The sequence below is a fragment of the Mesocricetus auratus genome, unplaced genomic scaffold, assembly GCF_017639785.1.
Source record: "Mesocricetus auratus isolate SY011 unplaced genomic scaffold, BCM_Maur_2.0 Super-Scaffold_15014, whole genome shotgun sequence".
Classification (NCBI taxonomy): Eukaryota; Metazoa; Chordata; class Mammalia; order Rodentia; family Cricetidae; genus Mesocricetus; species Mesocricetus auratus.
This window is the reverse complement of record NW_024429186.1, coordinates 36,444,137-36,464,645: the sequence shown is the minus strand read 5'-3', so window position 1 is coordinate 36,464,645 and position 20,509 is coordinate 36,444,137. Positions and strand designations below refer to the sequence as shown.

Genomic DNA, 20,509 nt, shown 5'->3' with positions numbered 1-20,509 from the left:
TAGATTGGTTTAATCCAGCAGTTTTCATGATCCAATGTATCTTAGCAGCTCTTGTTCATTAACAATTAGAAAATCTAAAGACAACATAATAACATATAGAATCCAGACACTGTACATTTCCCATCTTTACATGGCCTATTATATTTTTATTACTTTATTCCTTGTTTTGTTTGGTTTTTTATTTTTTTAGTTTTTTGAGACAGGGTTTCTCTATGGCTTTGGTGCCTGTCCTGGAACTAGCTCTTGTAGACCAGGCTGGTCTCAAACTTACAAAGATCCACCTGTCTCTGCCTCCCAAGGGCTGTGCCACCACTGCCCGGCTTACTTTATTCCTTTTTTAAAGGGATTTACTTTATTATTTTTAACTGTGTGTAAATCTATGACTGTATACACCTTTCTCTTTTCTCTCCCAAGTCTGTGTATATTTTTAAACACACTGTAACCTGTTTAGAGGTTTTTGTTTTTTCCCAATCTGGATATGTCTTTACTGAGCATCTATATTGTTTCCTGATCACATTAGATGAATCTTATATTTTTGGTTGTGAGTCTAGCCTTTAACGGCTGAGCCATCTCTCCAGCCCCACATTAGATGAATCTTAAACTGCTGCATCAGCCACAGGCACTGCTCATCTTAGTGAATGGCACTAGTGCGTGGTGGTTGGCAGCTGGTTTCATCCCGCAGGCAGCTGCTGCTGGGGAGATGTGCGTCCGTGCGGTGGCCAGTCTGAGAAACACGAGACTAGGAAGCCACATTTGGCTCTGTTCTTGTGTGTTTAGAACTTTTTAAAGCTTTCTTAGTCGTATGTGCATGTAGGTGCTGGACATTTGGGTGACATTCCATGATCAGAACATAACCCATAATTGAATCTCATGTGGATGTCAAGACAGTTGATTTTTTTTTATTTGCTTCATCTGTTCTGTGCTGGTTTACTAAAAACAAACACCACCATATACTGGAGACCCCCAGCAACAGCAGGCCTTCCAGATCCAGAAGATGATGGAAATCACAAGCCAGGAAGTGCAAACGACTTCAAAGAAGTAGCTAGTAAACTGACAGTTGACAAGCACTGGAGAAGAGAGGTCTGCCAGATGTGTCCTTTTCACTGTGCTTTCACTATAAAAGTAAGTGCTGACCATGTCCGGGTTTGAGTATCGAAAACTCCTGGCAGTTTTGGAAAAGTTGCTGGTGATGAGACAGGTTATTTTTAACTTTTCTTTTCCCCTGTGTAGCTTTGGAGACTGTCCTGGAACTAGAGCTTGTAGACCAAGCTGGCCTGGAACTCACAGAGACCCGCTTGCCTCTGCCTCTCAAGTGTTGGGATAAAAGGCGTTCGCTACCACCACCTCTGGGCAGGTTTATTTATTTTTATTTTACGTGTTTGAGTGTTCTGTCTGCACATATGTTATTTACATACATGCAGTACCAGCAGGGGGCAGAAGAGGGCGTTGGAATTACAGAAGCTGGCGTTAAGAGGCCTGTGAGAGGTGGTATGGGTGCTGGACAGTGAATCTGGACGTCTGTAAAACAGCCAGTGCTCTTAACCACTGAGTTACCTCTTCAGTCCTAGGTGCTGATGTTGAATGAGCTGAAACAGGAGTCCGAGAATTTATTTAAAATTCAGATTTTGATATTTATTATTTTTAAAGTTTTATTTTTAAATTATGTGTGTGTCTTAGGGGGTATGTATACATGAGTGTGGGTGCTGAAGGAGCAACCACTGAGTCATCTCTCCAGGCCTAAAATTCAGATTTTTATGGTGATAAATAAAAGTCCTATTTGTGATTAAAATAAAAAAAAAAAAAACTACCAAAAGTGAATATTTAAATTGTACTTATTATAGGGAAAAAATTTTAAAATCAGGGCTCTCATTTAGACATGAAATGAAAATGGCTTAAAGATTTTTTTCTATTTCACTAATGAATGATTTCAAAGGGATGTCCAAAGGCCAGACAAACATATGAACCATTCAGCAACGCTGAAATCAATTTCCCTCCTTGTCTTCCCTTTTCATTCGTTTTCCCCCTGGCTCATCCACCCCCACCCCCACCCCCCACTTCCCTTTGGCAACATGGGGATTGCATCTAGGGCATTATTTAAGGGAAGCTAGTGTTCTACCGGTCAGTTACAGCCCTAGAAAGGAAATCAATTTTCTTTGTTGATAAAAAATTGCCCTTTTGCACAGGGAGAGGGGAGTCATCAGAAACTCACCAAATGGAATTTATCTGAATGTGTCAGAATAACTATTTGTACTCATACCAGTGTTTCAAGAATCTATAAGTCTGCAGAATTTTTCACTGGCTCAAAGAAAAGTACAGGTCCCATTGAACCTGGTAAATGGGAGGGAAGAGGAGTTACTTTCAAGTCATCTTTTGGCTGCAGCTTCCCCTTAACAATGACCCCTGGGTGTGGGGGTGGGGAGGTGTCTTGGTCCTACCTCAATGAGATGATGGGACAGACTTAGTAGACTTCCTAGGGGAGGCTTTGCCCTCTCTGTGGAGCAGATGGAAGGGGGGGGGAGTGAAGGGAGTGGGAGAAGAGGAGGAAGGGGGAACTGGGATTGGAACGTAAAAAATAAAAAAAACAATGACCCCTGGGCTGAAGAGGCGGCTCACTAGGTTAAGAGTACTTGCTGTGAAAACATGACAACTTGAATTCAAATCAACAGCACTGACCTAAATTGGGTATGGCTTTGCCTGTAACTCCAGCACTGTGGGAAGTTGAGACAAGAAAATCACTGGGGTGGAGCTTGCTGGCCAGAAAAGGGTGTCAGAATTAGAGCTTCATATGTTTATGAGCTGCCACGTGGGTGCTAAAAATTGAACCAGGATCCTCTGCAAGAGCAACAAATGCTCATAACTACTGAGTCATCTCTCCAGCCCCCTGCCTTGAAGTTTTATGTGTTTAATGCACGGGGGGGGAGCATGGTTGGGATAGGGTCTTGTTTATGTAGCCCTGGCTAGTCTGGAACTTGACATATAAATCAGAGTAGCCTTGAATTTGTAGTGAGACTCCTATTTAGCATCCCCAGTGCTGGAATTATAGGTATGTATCACCATACTTGTCCTTTACGGATTAAAAATTGTTTCAGACAGAAATGGAGTTGCATGTAGTCCCCTCTGTACCTCTCTCCTCATTCTCTCTTCTTCCTCTCCCCTACTCTGTGTTTTAGACAGGGTCTCTTTCATACAACTGAGGATGGTCTTTCTGCTTCCATCTCCCAAGAGGTTTTCTGTTGTTTTTTGTTTTGTTTTGTCTTGTTTTTCAAGACAGTGTTTTTTCTGTGTAACCTTGGCTGTCCTGGAACTAGGTCTGTAGACCAGGTTGGCCTTGAACTCACAGAGATTTGCCTGCCTCTACCTCCCAAGTGCTGGCGTTAAAGGTGTGCACCAACACCTCCCAGCTTCCCAAGAGCTTTTTTTTTTTTTTTTTTTTTTTTTTTGGTTTTTTACGAGACAGGGTTTCTCTGTTTTGGAGGCTGTCGGTCTAGCCTGGCCTCGAACTCACAGAGATCCGCCTGCCTCTGCCTCCCGAGTGCTGGGATTAAAGGCGTGCACCACCAACGCCCGCCCAAGAGCTTTTATTGCAGGCAGGTAACCTGTACCCTGCCACCCAGCTTCAATCTGTTGCCTTCAATTGAAGTCTCTTGTGGTGCTGTTTCTTCTGTGGCCTACATGTCATCTGTCCAGTCTTTGCCCTCCAGCTCCTGCAGATCCAGAAATGGCCTTGTGTTGTTTTCTGTATCTATTTAAACTCCTCCAAAGAATCCACTAGGACAAAATTAGTACAAAATGACAGAGACTCTACTGAACTTTGTCTCTGGCAGACAAAACACCTTAAACTTTCCTCTTTTCCCTAATATCTCTCTTCTGATAGACTCTCCTCCCAAGAAGTTTGGGCCCTTGGTCTTTCTTTCTTTCCTCCCTCCCTCTCTCTCTCTCCCTCCCTCCCGCCCTCCCTTCCCCTCTTTTTTAAACAAATTCTCTCTCTAATGTAGGCCAAGCTGGTCTCAAACTTACTACTAGTATGACTCCTGGCCTTGAACTTCTGATCTTCAGGTTTCCTCCTCCCAAGTGCTGGGATTATAGGCGTGTGCCACTTTTCCTTATAGAGACTTAGATTTTCTTGTCTCCTTATTCACACATCTTTAGTTTAATCCCTCAGTGACTTTCTCAAGAACAAAAAGGAATGTTGAATCAGCTCAGGATGGTTCAGTGGTTTGTGTCTTTGTGTGGTGGGTGAGAGTATCACCATCAGTCTAAGAGGACTTTGTGAAGGTCTAAGAATCTTTTAGACAGTTTTTTCAAAGTTCTCCATCTTCAAAAGAAGAAATCTGTTCTCACTTGTAACATTTTGTGTATGCTTACATATTTATGTGTGTGCGTATGTGTGTTTCTAATTAGCTCCTAAGCTAATTAGACAGAAAACATGAAAGTTTATAGAAACAAATCCTCTTCCTCCTCCTTGAAATAGAGTCTCATATAACCCAGGCTGGTCTTAAATTCATCACTGTAGCTTTGGGTTCATCCCCACCACTGCATAAGCAAGGTATGGTAGCACATGCCTGCCTGTAATCCTAGCCTTGGGACATGGGAGCTGGAAGACCAGGAATTCATGGTTACATATTGAGAGATGGAGGCCACATTGTGGTACACAAGACCCCATCCCCCAACAAACAAAAAGAGTCATCAGTCCTAAATGAATGGTTTCATATACAGATAATATTATAGTTCTAAAAGAAGATATAAGGGACAGGAGAAATAAATGGCTTAGCACTCTTAGGAGTACTGGCTGCTCTTCCAGATGACTGAGGTTCGATTACCAGCCCCCCTATAGTAGCTCACAACCTTCAATAATTCCAGTTCCAGGGGATGGATCCAACGCTGTCTTCTGGCCTTCTCAAGCATGATTGAAGATATACATGGAGGCAGAACTTTTTTTTTTTCAAAAAGAAAGGAGAGATGGTATAAACTACTAATGGTCATAAGATAATATACAATTCTGATGAAGAGCACATTCTTGCAACAGTTTTCTTACTTTCCTGCCCGAATATAAGAAAATGTAGTAGAGAAACGCTACCCAGAGTAAAAGAGAACAATTACACGTCTTATATTGCATTTGTGAAACTTCAGTAGGCTTCTTCCTTCAAAACCAAAATACAAAAGCGCCATCTCAGGCAGAATCATTTTCTGAAGACATTATGTCTTTACCATTTTAACTCCTCCTTTAACAGAGAAGCTGCGGAGATAACAGCTGCCCTAGAGACTTCCGTACAACATGGCGCGGCCCATAGGCATACGCCATGGTGTGTGTATGTGTGTGTGTGTGGGGTGTGTTACATCCTCCTGTCCGGCCACTGGGCCGGAAGTGGCTACGGCGTTTATGCATCCGGGTGGGTGCGGCCAGCCACCGCGGGGGTTCCAGGCTGTCAGCGTGGGGTGCCGCAGGTGTTCGAGCGAGGCTGGAGGCCGCAGGTAAGTGAAACTCGGCTTGACTAAGTCTTCTCTGGGACTGTGGGTCGGGCAGAGGGGTTTCCAGGGTGGCTCGAGAGGTTCGTGATGCTGGTACCACTTTGCGCGTGGGCGACTGTTGGGCTCCAGCGGTTCCCGGGCGTTGTTGGTCCTGCCCCTCTCCCCGCCCTGAGGCGCGGCCTCCTGGTCCCTCACTCGGTGTAGGCGGTTGAACCCTCAGGTTCGGGGAGGACTCACCCCGCCATTGGTCCCCAAGCCTTCCCGGGCCGCCCCTTTCCATCCACCCCTCTTCTCGTCCGGAGCATCCACCAACCCTTCGAGGGTTGACCCCGTCAGTTAAAAAGCAGCCCCCACCGCCGTTCCTCCCGGCTTAGGGGTACCCGCCCCACTCGGGTACCTGTAGGCCCACATCGCTGCCCCGCCATTTGCTGGGAGCCTTCGCTGGCTTTGGCGCTTCACATCCGCGGGGTAGCTCAAACTAGAACTTTAAACCTTATTTAGTCAAAATTGACATCTGTTCATTACAATTCAGGCTACCCAAGCGTTTACAAGCTTTTGCTATATGATTGGACGCAAATTCCCTTATATAACCCCTCCTTGGAAACAAAAAACTGTTTTGTTTTTATTAATCTGGGGGTGGGTGGGCAGGGTTTCACTATGTAGACTGGAATTCATATCAGTTTGCCTCTGCCAAGTGCTGGGATTAAAAGCTTGTTCCACCACACCCACCAATATTTATTTTTGTTGATGTGTATGTGTGTGTATCTGTGTATGCGTGCCAAAAAGTGTTGATCTTCTGGAGATGAAGTTTCAGATGGTTTGAACTGCCTGATGGGAGTGTTAGGAGCCAAATTTGGGTCCTCTGGAAAAGCAGCTAGTGCTGTTTGTCTGTCTGAAAATAGATGTTTTTCTTACATAATATGCCTTTATTACTCCCTCTAGCCCCCTCCCAATTCCTCTCCACCTCCCTTCCCATCCTGATCCACTCCCTTTCTGCCACTCATTGGAACACAAACAGGCTTCTGAGGGATAATAAAACGTAATAAGATAAAACAAACCACCAAATCGAAGTTGGACAAGAAAAACCCATAGAAACACTAAACCGAAAGTCATAATATATACCCGTAGAAGACATGGTATACACCCCTGCAGGCCCTGTGTCTACTGAGGGCCTACTGCCTCAGTCTCTGTGAGTTCATGTGAGCCTTGATCATGTTGAGAGAACCTGTTTTCTTGGTGTCCTCTGTCCCCTGTGGCTCTTACACTCTTTCTGCCTCCTCTTCTTGGAGATTTGATAGAGACATTCCATTTAGAGCTGAGTGTTTCCAGATCTGTCTGTCTCTGCACGTTGTCTGTCTGAGGGTCTCTGTATTTGTTCCATCTGCTGCAGAAGGAAGATTCTCTGATGATGGCTGAGCAAGGCACTGATCTGTGAGTATAGCAGAGTGTCATATTGCTACTTTTTTTTTTTTTTAAAGAACAGTAGTATTTGGTTTTATTCAGGTCTTTGGGCAACTTAGTCTCTGGTTCTTGGTTACTCCAAGCGATATTAGGTATGGGTTCCATTTCTTTTAGGATTTATTTATTTGTTTGTTTATTTATTATGTATACAGTGTTCTGCCTACATGTATGCCTGCTGGCCAGAAGAAGGCACCAGGTCTCATTACAGATGGTTGTGAGCCACCATGTGGTTGCTGGGAATTGAACTCAGGACCTCTGGAAGAGCAGTCAGTGCTCTTAACCTCTGAGCCATCTCTCCAGCCCCATGGGTTCCATTTCATGGAGTGGGCTTTACTCCTACAAGCCTTGTACCACTATCTTAGGGTTTTTATTGCTGTGGAGAGACATCATGACCATAGCAGCTCTTATAAAGAAAACATTTATTTGAGTGATTTACAGTTCAGAGGGTCGGTCCATTATCATCATGGGGGGGTACCATGGGAGCATGTAGACACACATGCTGGCTACATCTTAATATACAGGCCACAGACCTCTCTTTGGTGTCCTAAGCATCGGAAACTTCATAGCCCACCCCCACAGTGACACATTCTCCAACAAAGCCATACCTGTTAATAGGGCCACTCCCTATGAGTCTTTGGGGGGAGGCAGCAGTTACATTTAAAATACCACAGCCACCATTGCCCTAGCATATCTTAACAGGGGGAACATCATTGTAGATCAAAGGATTTGTGGCTGGCTTGGTGTTTACATTTCCCTTTTTGTAGCATTGAGAGTACCTTCCTGTATCAAAGACACTAGGACGTAGGGGTGAAGGCTCTGTGTAGGCACCAGATTGCCTTCTGTTCATGTTCAATGAGTTGTGTAGGTGTTGTCTTCAGCAATGGGGCTTTGCTATCAGTTTGTGGAGAGCAAGCTGTAGTCTTGTCAACAGCCTCAGATGTTTGAGGAGTCCCATGGAATCCCTTTGGCCAACAACTCAATTAGAAATAACCCAATTCCAGTACTGGAAGCTTCATTTAGTGATGAGATGTCCAGTTGGGACTCCGTCTCCCCCATTATTTGGCCATTTCATTTAGATTGCCCTCATATATTTACATATTTTATGAAGCTTCGACTGTGTTAGGCTCCCATATTACCCCTCAAATGGCCCTTAATTTTAGCTGTCTTTCCCCATATTCTCTCCCTCTTATCACTTGGTCTTCCTATTCTAGCCCTCATTCTTGTTCAGTCTATTAACTATTCTATTTCCTTTTCCTAATGAGATCTATTGGTTGTCTCTAGTCCCTTACTTTATACCTAATCTTAATAGTTCTATGGATTGTAGCTTGGTAATCGTTGACTTTACAGCTAATATTCACATATAAGTGGATACATACATATGCAGCAGCAAGTGCTAACTGATGAATCGTCTCTCCATTTCATGCATTTATTAATTATACACTGTGTATTTTATTACATTTTCATACATGTATAGTAGATATTTATGTGAGTTACAGATAGAAACTGAAAGGCTTTGATAATTATGTAAATTAGAAAGTGTGGTAGAAAATAAGTTTAATATAGAAAGATTTTTTTTTGGTTTTTTGAGATAGAGTTTCTCTGTATTATTTTGGAGGCTGTCCTGGAACTCACTCTGTAGACCAGGCTGGCCTCAAACTCACAGAGATCTGCCTGCCTCTGCCTCCCAAGTGCTGGGGTTAAAGACGTGCGCCACCAATGCCCGGCAAAAGAAATTATTAAAAATTAATTAAATTTGGCCAAGTTGAGTTTGTTTTCAAAACACATTTAAAAAATACTTGTTTTATTTGCAGTTCATACACATGTAAAATATTTAAACAAAACATTCTCTTTGAATGCTTTCCCCGTCTGTATCCTTACTTTTTTGGAGGGTTAACTGAAGTGGTGCTGTCATTGTCACTCAATGAGGTCAAAGATTGTGGTGCATTTTACAGTGCCCAGGATAGCCTCTCCCAGCACAGTTACACCCTGGTGTGTGTGTGTGAGTGTGTGTGTGTAGTGCTGAACATTTTGCAGTGCCAGGATAGCCTCCCCCAGCACAGTTCTTCCAGCCATAAATGTCAGTTTTGTTAGGATGCAACACTCTGTCTATTCTTAAGACAGAACAACACTTTTTCCTAGAATGTCTTTTAAAGGATTGTGAAACTTAAATTGTTTCTATTGACAGTTTCAATACATTTGTATAATGGATTTTAGTCATTTTACACCCATGCCCATCCTCATGCTTTGAATGCAATGGCTATGATGTGTTGAGAAGACATCTTTTCCTTTTTTTAAAGATAGTGCCTCATTGTGTATCCCAGGTGAGCCTTGAACTTAGTGCTCCTACCTCAGCCTCTCGAGTTCCTACAACATCATGTCCAATTCTAAAATTATTTTAGATGTTTTAGGTTTTTTTTTAATTTCTCTAGAATTGATAATGTGTTCTTGCTTTCCAAACAGTGTTTCTTTGAGTATTTGGTCTATTTTTGAACTGCTAATCCGAAACTCCATTTTTATCATTTATTAATTTCTTTTTGTTTTTTTGAAACAATCTTATTTTACATATCAATCCCCCCATTCCCTTGCCCTCCCAGCCTCCCATGCCACCCACCAATCTCCCCAACCCACCCCCACTCACTCCCCAAGGATAGTGAAGCCCTCCCCAGGGCACATCATTTGGGGGAGGACCTAGGCCCTCTTTTGTGTATATTAATTTCTTAATGACACACAAAATCTGTTTCTGGACTCTCTTATTCTCTGGCTTTTTTCTGTTTGCTGGACCAGTACTACAACATTGGTGTCAAACTTGATATTAATGTTTTTTGCTACCTGGTAAAATAAATTCCCTCTATAACTATATCATTGAAAGGCCTACTTACCATCTCATATGTTCTCTTATTTATTTATTTATTTATTTCAGTTTTTTTTTGAGACAGGGTTTCTCTGTATTGTTTTGGAGGCGTCCTAGAACTTGCTCTGTAGATCAAGCTGGTCTCAAACTCACAGAGATCCGCCTGCCTCTGCCTCCCGAGTGCTGTGATTAAAGGCAGGTGCCACTAATGCCTGGATTTTATTTTTTAATATTTGTTTGTGTGTGGTGTTTGTGTCTGTGTGTATGCCACATGTATGTGTGTGGATGCCCTGGAGTTGGGGGTTAAAGGAGGTTATAATATGCTGCCTACATTGGGTCCTGAGAGCTGATCTCTGGTCCTCTGGAAGACCAGGAAGCACTGTTACTACTGAGTCACCTCTCTGTCCCCACATCCTTATTTTATGGGTGTTTTGGACTATTTTTGGTTTCTTTTTCAGATTTAATTTTAGGACCAATTTGTCAAAATAGCCTTTTAATTAATTATTTTTTTTGTTTTCAGACAGGGTTTCTCTGTGTAGCAGTCCTGACTGTCCTGGAACTCACTTTGTAGACTAGGCTGGTCTTGAACTCACAGAGATCCACCTGCCTTTGTATCTCAGGTGCTGGGATTAAAAGTGTCCACTACCGCCAGTAGCCAAAATAGTATTTTAATGACTTAATTTGGTATAATTGATATATCATACAATTTGTCACTCATTGTATACAAGTCAATGAGTTTTAGTATATTCACAGACTTATGCCACCCTCACCACAGTTTAGTTTTAGAACACTTTTATTACCCCCTGATAAAACCTGAATCTATTGGAAGTCATTCCCCATTCCCAAGTTCCTAATGCCCCATTCCTAGGCCACTACTCATCTCTCTGTCTTGTCTTTTGTGATTAGCTTCTTTTATTTAACAAAATTTTTTCAAGGTCTGTGCCTACTATAGCATATACTAGGACTTTGTTGTTGAATAAAAGGGCATTCTATGGCATATTTATTTCTTTAAAAAATTTAATCGCGTGTGTGTGTGTGTGTGTGTCTGTGCGCGCGCGTATGCATGTGTTTTGCATGCATATGCCTGAAAATACCAGGAGAGGGTATTGGATCCCCTAGAGTTGGATTTATAGGCAGTTGTAAACCATCTGATATGGATTCTGGAAATTAAACTTGGTCTCCTAAAAGAGCAACAAGTACACTCAATTGCTGACATCTCTCTGTCCCTAAAGACTGTAGTAACAAACCATCTCAAACTGGCTGACTTAAAATAATGGACATTGGTTCGACAATTCAGGAGATTTGAGTTCCGTTATTAAGGATTAAGGTGTATGGAAGACTGTACTGTCTCCTTGGTGGGGAGTTGAGGATGGAGGACTCCTTCCTTGCCTTTTAGCTTCTAGTAATAAAGATCCTTAGCTTTCTTTGGTTTGTATGACTTCAGTGTCCACCTCCATCTTCTCCTGGCTTTGTCCCTGTATGTCTGTCACATTTGGGTCTCCCTTTGTCTTTTTTTTTTCTCTAGGGAACCAATCACACTGAATTAAGGCCCACACTCTACATCAGTATGACCTCATTTTATTTATTTATCTCTCTCTCTTACCAGGCTGACCTTGAACTCTCAGAGATCTGTCTGCCCCTGCCTCCCAGGTGCTGGGATTAAAGGTGTGCACCACCACCTGCCTGCAACTTCAACTTGATATGGAAGTCCCTATTTCCTAATAAGGGCACAGGTTCTGAGGGTAGAACTTCAGCATGCCTGTTCGGAAGACACAGCTCAACTCATAACCTGTAGCTAAACTGTTTTATGTGTCTGTCACTTAACAGCTTTTAGGTTACTTCCACTTTGGGGCTGTTACAGATAGTGCTGCTCTGCACTTTGTGTGAATGTGTTTTCTTTTCCCTTTGGTGTAATGAACTGAGGCCTGTGGTGTCTTTATGCTTAACTGTTGAGGACCTGCCAAGCTGTTTTCCAAAGCAGCTGCGCCATTTGGCATTCCCACTGACAGTGTGTGAGAGTTTCTCATCATTCCACAATATTGCCAGTTCTTATTATCTGCCTTTTTGAGAGCCGTGGTAGTGGTTTGGAAGCATTATGTCATTGTGGTTTTGATTTGCATTTTTCCTGATCACTAATGATGTTGAGGAGCTTTTAATATGCTATTTTGCCATTGCTCAACTGTTTTTCAGATCTCTATTCATAGTCTCAGTCATGTTTTTTAATTAGTTCACTTGTCTTTTTACTATTGACTTCTAAGAGTTTATATTCTAAACATATGTTTAACAGATAGTGGCTTGCAAATATTTTATTCAGTTCTTCAGGGTCTGTTTGGGATGTCTTAGTATTCAATTTATTTTCAAAAAAGATTTTTAAAAATTGGGTTTGCAAGCTCAGTGTTGGTGACGCATGCCTTTAATCCCAGCACTTGGGAGGCAGAGGCAGGCAGATCTCTTTGAGTTCAAGGCCAGCCTGGTCTACAGAGGGAGTTCCAGGACAGCCTCCAAAACATTACAGAGAAACCCTATCTCGGAAAACAAAACAAAAAAAATAGGTCTGTGCTGAATTAATATTTTATTTTCAGTATTTCTAGAAAACAGTTAACTGTGGTTTGGCCTCTCCCAAAGGTCCCCCCAGTGTGGCACTGTTGGGAGGTGGTGTAACCTATGGAAGATGGGGTCTTGTGGGATTCTTTAGGTCATTTGGGATATGGGAAGATAATCTGGGGGACCCCAGCTCCTTTACCAACCCTTTATTTGTTTGTTTGTTTATTTACTTGATGAGACAGGATTTCTCTCCATAGATCAGGCTGGTCTAGAATTTGGTAGGTAACTCAGACTAGCTTCAAACTTGCTGCCCTCTCTCAGTCTTAATATTTCTGGGATAACAGGTGTGTGCTGTCTTGCCCTGCTGCTATGAACTATTTTTAGTGTTGTGTTGATTCTAGGCTCTGGTCTTCCCCAGAAGCTCTACATGTTTTCTGTGTTAGAAACACATGGACTCTGAATATCACTTCCATGGTAACTCTGCCTTAACAGAGTTCCCCAATTCTGAATCAGTCTTAATTTAGATCCTTGGCTCTGGATTTTCCTTTTAATGAGAATGATATAAGCTTGGGACCTGCATCTGTCTTAAGTACAGACTTGAGTATCTGTCCTTTCCTTAGGGATTTTTAATACTCTCAGCCTGGAATGGACCAGTGTGTGGACACTTTTAGGTCAAGGGCACTCCTCCTCAGGTCCCATTGTGTACATGGCCTGTGGCTTAGACTTCCTTCCCCTGGTGAGTGAGGCAGCCTGATTCTGGACCTGATATGAGTTCTGGTCACTGACTGAATGTGACTCCCTTTCTATGTGTTCTGCGTGTTTCTGATACCTGGTGAGCCTTCCCCACTTTCCATCTAATTGTGAATTAAATCTTCTTAAATGTTTTACAGTGCTGGCACCACATAATTACTGAGTACCCATTTTTTGTTTGTTTGTTTGTTTGTTTTTCGAGACAGGGTTCTCTGTGGCTTTGGAGGCTGTCCTGGAACTCGCTCTTGTAGACCTGGCTGATCTTGAACTGAGTACCCATTTAAAAATTTTTGTTTTTAATTACTTTTTCCTACCAGTAGTGGTGATTGAACCTAGGGCCTTGCAAATTTGAGGCAAGTGTTATACTACTGATCTGTAGCTCAGCCAGTTTGTATTTTTAATGTTTGTTTGCTTGCTTGCTTTTTTAATAAAAATTTCTTAGATTTGTTTTATGTGTTTGTATTGCCTGCATGTATGTATGTGCCTCACATAGCATACCTGGTGCCTACAGACGTCAGGAGAGGGTGTTGGATTCCATGGAACTGTAGTTACAGGGCGGTGAGCCACCGTGTGGGTGCTGGGAATTAAAACTTGACTGTCTTGTAAGATAGCCAGAAAAGCTTCTTTGGAAATAAAAAAGTTATAAAAGACTGGAGAGACAGCTCAGTCAATAAAGCTTATGAAGACCCCAGTTTGTTCCCCAGCACCCATGTAAAAGCTGAGTGAGGAGGTGCTGGTCAAGCAGAATAGGTGAGCTTAGAGAGACTCCTGTCTCAAAGAAAGTTGAAGAATGACTGAGGAAAACACCCATGTTGGCCCGTGTCCCAACTCATGAGCATATACACACAGCTCTACATAACCCCCAAAAGGTCATAAAAACAATGCTCATTTAGTGAGAATCCCTGAGCCATAGGGCAAAGGTTTGCTCTGTCTTTGGGCATTTAAACTGTCAGAGTCCACAGATGGCTAGCTCAACACAATGGAGTACTATTCAGCAGAAAAAAGCAATGGAATCCTGAGATTCGCAGGCAAATGGATGACACTAGAAGAAATCATCTTGAGTGAGGTAACGCAGTCACAAAAAGAGAAACATGGCATGTACTCTCTCATATATGGATTTTAGACATAGATCTGGGGAGTGCCATCCTACAATCCCATGGCCAGAAAGTCTGGGAAACAGAAATTTCATTCAGTGGCTGATGGAAGAAGAGGCACACTCCCATGGCTAAGCACTGAGCTGAACTCAAGAAAGCCAGTAACAGAGAGGGAGGACTGATGACCAAAGGGATTAAGACTGGGCTGGTTTAACCCCCAGAAACAGCTGACCTGACAAAGGTTAACTCTTGAATCCCAGGCATCAGCCTGGGAATCCAGCATGAGTCTAATCAAGACCCCCTGAATGTGGGTGTCAGTGAGGAGGCCTAGGTAATCTATTGAGCCTTGGGCAGTAGATCAGTACCCATCCCAAGTATACACACGGACTTTGGACTCCCATCCAACAATGTGAGATGCACTCTCACCCTGAACTCTTGGGGAAGGGTCTAGGCCCTGCCCTGAATGAAATGACTATGGACACCCCCATGGAGGGCCTCACCCTCCCTGGGGAAATGAGGGGATAATGGGGGGGTTGGGGGGAGGGCACGGGAGGAGGGGAGGGAAAGGGAGAAGGACCTGGAACTGACTTGTGAAGCAACCTTGTTTCTAATCTAAATTTAAACTTAAAAATAAATAATAAAAAATTGTTTTCCTAATCATTAACCATAAACCATAGTCTATACGACTCCTTCAAGGAAACCCATAAGTCCTAGCTGCATGACACTTCCTTGTTCTTATTTTTTATCCTCTACAACCCCTGCCTTATTAGGGACAGAAGCAACACTTTAAACAGTACAACTTAAGAGGAAGTCATCTTTATAGTAATCCATAGGTAATAATGCCCAGTAGAATAGGGTATTTCCATGAGATAAACACACTACATCTAAGGCAGTGGGGATTCCCCACACACACCCATTCACACTGTACCAGATACCAGAGGAAAATGGCAGTGGCAAACCTGTAAAGGCACAGCAGTAGCAAGAGACATTCTGGAGCCAAAGCCCTTGGGGCCTTGCCTATTGGAGATTCACCCTTCAGTGCTTTGCATTCCCGTGGGGTGGGCCACTCTCCTGAAGTCAGGTGCCATGCCATTGGCATGTCCGGTGAAAACCCCCATAAAGCAATGGGAAGGACTGCTGGTGCTTGCCTTGTTTACTTACATTACGTTGCCTGCTGTGTGGTCACATCAGTTTGAAACTTCCTTGTGAACATCTTGAGTGTCTAAGGGCCACCTGATTCTTCTTCTTTTATCAGCCTCTTTTCTTTTATACTTAAGCTTTGCTTAACTAAATCAGTTCCTTATGGAGAACTCCTGAGACTTCTGGAGCTAACAGAAATGGGTTTACTTGAGCCCTGGCTCCTCCACTCCATCTATTACCCACACCCGAAAGAATAATGCAGTTTTCCTGCCAACCAACTTAGATTGAGCCTTTAAAAATTATTTAAGACTCATTTAAGTACTTGTTTGTGTGTGTGCACACGGATATGTACACATGTTTGCACCTGGAGTCAGATTCCCTTAGAGATGGAGTTACAGGAACTGGACAGCCTCCTAACATGGTTACTGGGGGCAGAACTCAAGTCTTCTGCAAGAGCAGTAAGCACTCTTCACCACTGAGCTGTCTCTCAGGCCTCTTTCTTTTCTACATGATGCTGGGGATCAAACCTTCATCCTTACACATCATAGAGCAAGTACTCCCCACCCCCGACAGTTTATCTGAGTAGCCCTGGCTGTCCTGGAACTCACTTTATAGACCAAGCTAGCCTTGAACTCAGAGATCTGCCTGCCTCTGCCTGTTGGGATTAAAGGCCTGTATAGCCACTGCTGGCTTGTGTTCTACCATTTTTAAAATAATCAAATTTCAGTTGTGTGTGTGTGTGTCTGTCTGTCTGTCTGTCTGTCTGTCTGTCTGTCTATGGAGACCAGAAGAAGATATTGGATTCCCTAGAGCTGTTACAGGTGGTTGTGAGTCACTTAATGTGGTGCTGGGAATTAAACTCTAGTCCTGTACCAGGGTACCAAACACTCCTAACCACTGCGCTATCTCTAACCACTGCGCTGTCTCTCTACACTTGTGCTCTCCCATTTTTTTAGAGACAATTTCTAATCCTCCTTTCTCTGCCTCCCAAATGCTTGGGTTATAGGTATATGCCAGCACCCTTTTTTTCTTTTCCTTCTTCAGTGCTGGAAGTTGAACTTAGGACTTGAATATGTTGGGCAAACTATCTACCACTGAGCTATAATGTAGTCCATAAGATTTTTAAAATTAAGTTCATTCAATTTGTGTATGTGTGTGTGTGTGTGGGGTTACACAGACAGAGACAGAGAGGGAGGACTTTTGGAAGTCAGTTCTCTTTTCACTATGTAGGTCCACGGAGTTGAACTCAGGTCATCAGTCTTGCCGGCAAATGCCTTTACCTGCTGAGCCTTTACTCTGATTCCATTTTGTGTCATTAAGAGACTCCTGGGCAGTTGTCAGAGCACATGTGAATTTGTGGAAGCAAGGATGGAAATAGAAATGGAATAGCAAAGTAGAAAGATGAGCCAACTGTGGTGGTACACGCTTATAATTTCAGCATTTAAAGGTAGAGGTAGCAGGATCTGGATTCCAAGCTCATTCCTAGTTACATAGTAAGTCCATGGTCAGCCTGGGCTACATGAGACCCTGACTCAAAGTATAAAAATGGGCCGGGCATTGGTGGTGCATGCCTTTAATCCCAGCACTCGGGAGGCAGAGGCAGGTGGATTTCTGTGAGTTTGAGGCCAGCCTGGTCTACAGCGCGAGTTCCAGGACAGCCTCCAGAACAATACAGAGAAACCCTGTCTCGAAAAACCAAAAAAAAAAGTATAAAAATGGAAAAATCAAAATACCGTTTTGTGTCAAATTTTGTATCAATTGTTTTAGTTTTGGAATACAGAGATTTGAACTTCAGGGGAAAATTTGTTTACACTTAAGTTCATATTTTATATATAAATATATTTTTGACATTTGTTTTGCAGGTTGTGGGATTAGTGAAATGCTTTCTTAAGCAGTAAAAGGTTGAAGATGTCTAGACAGAATTTAGTGGCTTTGACAGTGACCACCCTCCTGGGTGTGGCCATGGGAGGATTTGTCCTGTGGAAAGGCATCCAGCGAAGATGGAGTAAGACAAGCAGAGTGGTACAGCAGCAACAGCAGCAGCAACAGCAGCAGCAGCAACAACAGCAGCAGCAGCAGCAGCAGCAGCAGGTGCCTGGTATGAGGGAGTGGCCCCCTCCAGAAGATGCCCAGCTACCCTTTGGTGCACTGAGAGCACCTAGAGCCTTGTGGGAGGAGAGGATACTCCAGGCAGAGGTGGTGACAGTATCTCAGGAGGCAGACTGGAATCAAATTCAGCCCTTCTTTAGAAGAGAGTTGGAAGATTTTCCAGTACTTGGAATCGACTGTGAATGGGTAAGTGAAAAGGCAGTAACTGAAAAAGAATCTCATTAGTTTCCCCAACTGGGGACATGGGTGGTCAAGAATAGAATTGCCGAAAGGAGATTTACTTTGTTCTTGACTTGCTTGTAAGTACACTTTAGCAGATGATGCGGATGTCCTCAGGATAGGGGTGACCTTAGATTTGTTATTCTGGAGTCTGGTGGGCCTGCATGAGTTTTACTTTTGCTGATTATTCTCTAAACTGGACAAGATAATTAGCTTCTCCAAGTCTGTTTACTTATTTGTGATAGGAGTATAAGGGCACCTACTTCCAGTGATTTGTAGATAATCCCTATAAAGGCTTCAATACAGTTCTAATATACAGCAAGTGTGCATCAAATACCAGCTACTTTAGTTGTGGTGGTGCACACCTGTAATTTCAGCACCCTGGGAAGCTGAGGCAAGGGAATCACAGCAAGTTTGAAGCTATCCTGGACTACATTGTGAATTTGAGGCCATCCTAGGTTACAAAGCAAGACCCTGTCTTAAAACAAACAAATAAATAAAACCTACCACTACAACTACCTATTTTAGTTTTTGTTTTCAATTTGTTTTTTGAGACAGGTTCTAGGCTGGCCTTGAACTTGTTATATATCTGAGAATAACCTTGAGCTCTCCTACCTTTACCTCCTAAGTACTAGAATCAAAGGTGTGCACTACCCCACTGGTTTGTGAGTTTGAGACCAGCCTGGTCTACAAGAGCTAGTTCTAGGACAGTCTCCAAAGCCACAGAGAAACACTGTCTGGAAAAAGCAAAACAAATAAAAAAAACCAATTATTCATGGGTGTGTGCCCGCCCATGTGTGTGCTGCCATGTCCTCTGTATACTGTACTGTGGGCTGGGCAAGTGCTCTACCAACTAGTTCCTCAGACTGTTTTTGGTTCTTTTGAGGATTATTTTTCTTAAGTTTGTGTTTTTGTGGTGTGTGTGTGTGTGTGTGTGTGTGTGTGTGTGTGTGTGTGTGAATGCATGTGTGTCATGAGATACATATGGAAGTTAGAGGACAATTTTGGGATCATGGTCCTGGTCTAAAGGACTTAGAACCTTACAGTAGAAGACATACAGACCAAGTTCATATACATAGAAAATAACATGGCCAATACCTGTGGTATTTATCAAACACAGTGTCACAAGTACTGGGAGGAGGGGTATTTTATAGTTGACAACTGAGATTATAAAGAGAAAATAGTCAATATCACAAAAGAATTGCACTAAAATCTCCATGTGACTATCCCGCCTCTGCCTCTCATCTCTCTGTGGGAGTGCTGGGATTGCAGATGTGCACCAGTACACTGGCTTTTTACATGGGTTCTCATTGAGACTGAACTCAGGTTGTTAAGATTGTGTGTGTAGTTGGACTTTGTTGTCTGACTTTATTTGGACCACCAGCCCCCAAATAATGACATGGAGACTTACTATGAATTATGAAAACTTGGCCTTTAACTTAGACTTGTTCCCCACTAGCTCTTACAGCTTAAATTAACCTGTTTCTATTAATCTACACTCTGCCACATGGTTCTTTACCCCTCTTCCATTCTGTATGTTTGACTTCCTCTGTGTCTCGCTGGTGTCTCCCACGCGCCTAGTTTCTAACCCTGAGTTCCTCTCCCTTCCCAGAAGTCCTGCCTATTCTCTCCTGCCTGGTGATTGGCCATTCAGCTCTATTAAACCAATCAGAAGGTACCTTGTCAAAGACACACTTTGACTGTGTACAAGAAGATTATCCCACACTAGGGGTGTCCAGTGCTTTTACCTCTTGTGCCATCTCCGCAGCTCCTGTTAGCTGTTTCTTTGATTTTGTTTTGTTTTGTTTTTTTTTTGAAACTGGATTTCACTGTGTAGCCTGTACAAGCCCAAAACTCTAGATATTCCTGTCTCCACTTCTGAGTATTAGAAGTATATACTCCTCTATTCCTCTTTTTAAAAAGATACATGTTCATTATATTTTCTAAAATTTAATTTATTTACATAATTTTTAGGTATGAGTGCTGTGTCAGTATGCATGCCAAAGACAGCTTCAGATCCAGTTAGAGTTGGTTGTGAGCCACCATGTGGTTGCTGGGAATTGAATTCAGGACCTCTCAAAGAGCATTCAGTGCTCTTATTCTCTGAGCCTTCTCTCCAGCACTGAAATTTATATTATGATATGTGTGTGTGCAGGTGCCAGCAGCAGTCAGTAGAAAATGTTGGATCCTTTGGAGCTAGAGTTATAAGCAGTTGTGAGCAACCCCACTTGAGTGCTGGGAACACAACTTGGGTCTCTGCAGGAGCAGCAAGTGCTCTTAAATAATGACTCATACCTCCCATCCCTATTCCCAACTCTTAGAGTCATTCTTGCTTCTGTGTGTTGGTTGGCTCTTTTGAGACAGAATGTTGTGTATAGCCGTGGTTGACCTGGTACTTAATACATTGTTAAGGCTGGTCTGGAATGTGTAGCCGTACCCCTGCCTCAGCCTCCTGCGTATTGGGATGACAGTCACGAAACCACACCTAACCCCTATGCTAAATTTTTTGAAGTTATTTCAGGTACTCATTGATAATAAGATACCCATTGTTCTGAAAATATTTTTTCTTAGTCATGTAAAAAAAATTCCTCTGAGTGTAAAATTTTAGTTTTGTCATTTTCAAGACTGTATTCCATTGTCTTCTGGTTTCCATTGTTGCTGTTGAAGATAATCATCACAATATCATTGGTTCTTTGTAGGTAATCCAATTTTTTCCAAAACTCTGAAGATGTGCTAAGATGAGTCTAGATTCAGCTTGGGCTTAAGAAAGCTATTGTACATGATAACAGTGTTTTTATTATTTTAAAATTTTCTTTTAATATATTCATACTATTTATGTGTATGACTGACAGACAGACAGACAGGCAGGGAG

General features: G+C 42.6%; 1 protein-coding gene across 3 annotated transcripts in view; it reads left to right on the top strand.

Moving 5' to 3' along the window:
• Positions 1-415: 415 nt before the first annotated feature.
• Exd2 (exonuclease 3'-5' domain containing 2) overlaps positions 416-20,509 on the top strand; it is a 38,556-nt gene continuing 18,462 nt past the window's right edge. Inside the window, exons 1-3 of one of the 3 annotated variants that reach the window (XM_040742830.1) lie at positions 5,408-5,472; positions 6,860-6,900; positions 17,172-17,604. In XM_040742830.1, coding sequence (XP_040598764.1) covers positions 17,218-17,604 — 387 coding nt within the window. In that variant the 5' untranslated portion in view covers positions 5,408-5,472; positions 6,860-6,900; positions 17,172-17,217. Of the gene's footprint in view, positions 1,123-5,356; positions 5,473-6,859; positions 6,901-17,171; positions 17,605-20,509 lie in introns of those variants that run through there. The other 2 variants (XM_013115424.3, XM_005072730.4) reach the window with 2 other exon arrangements.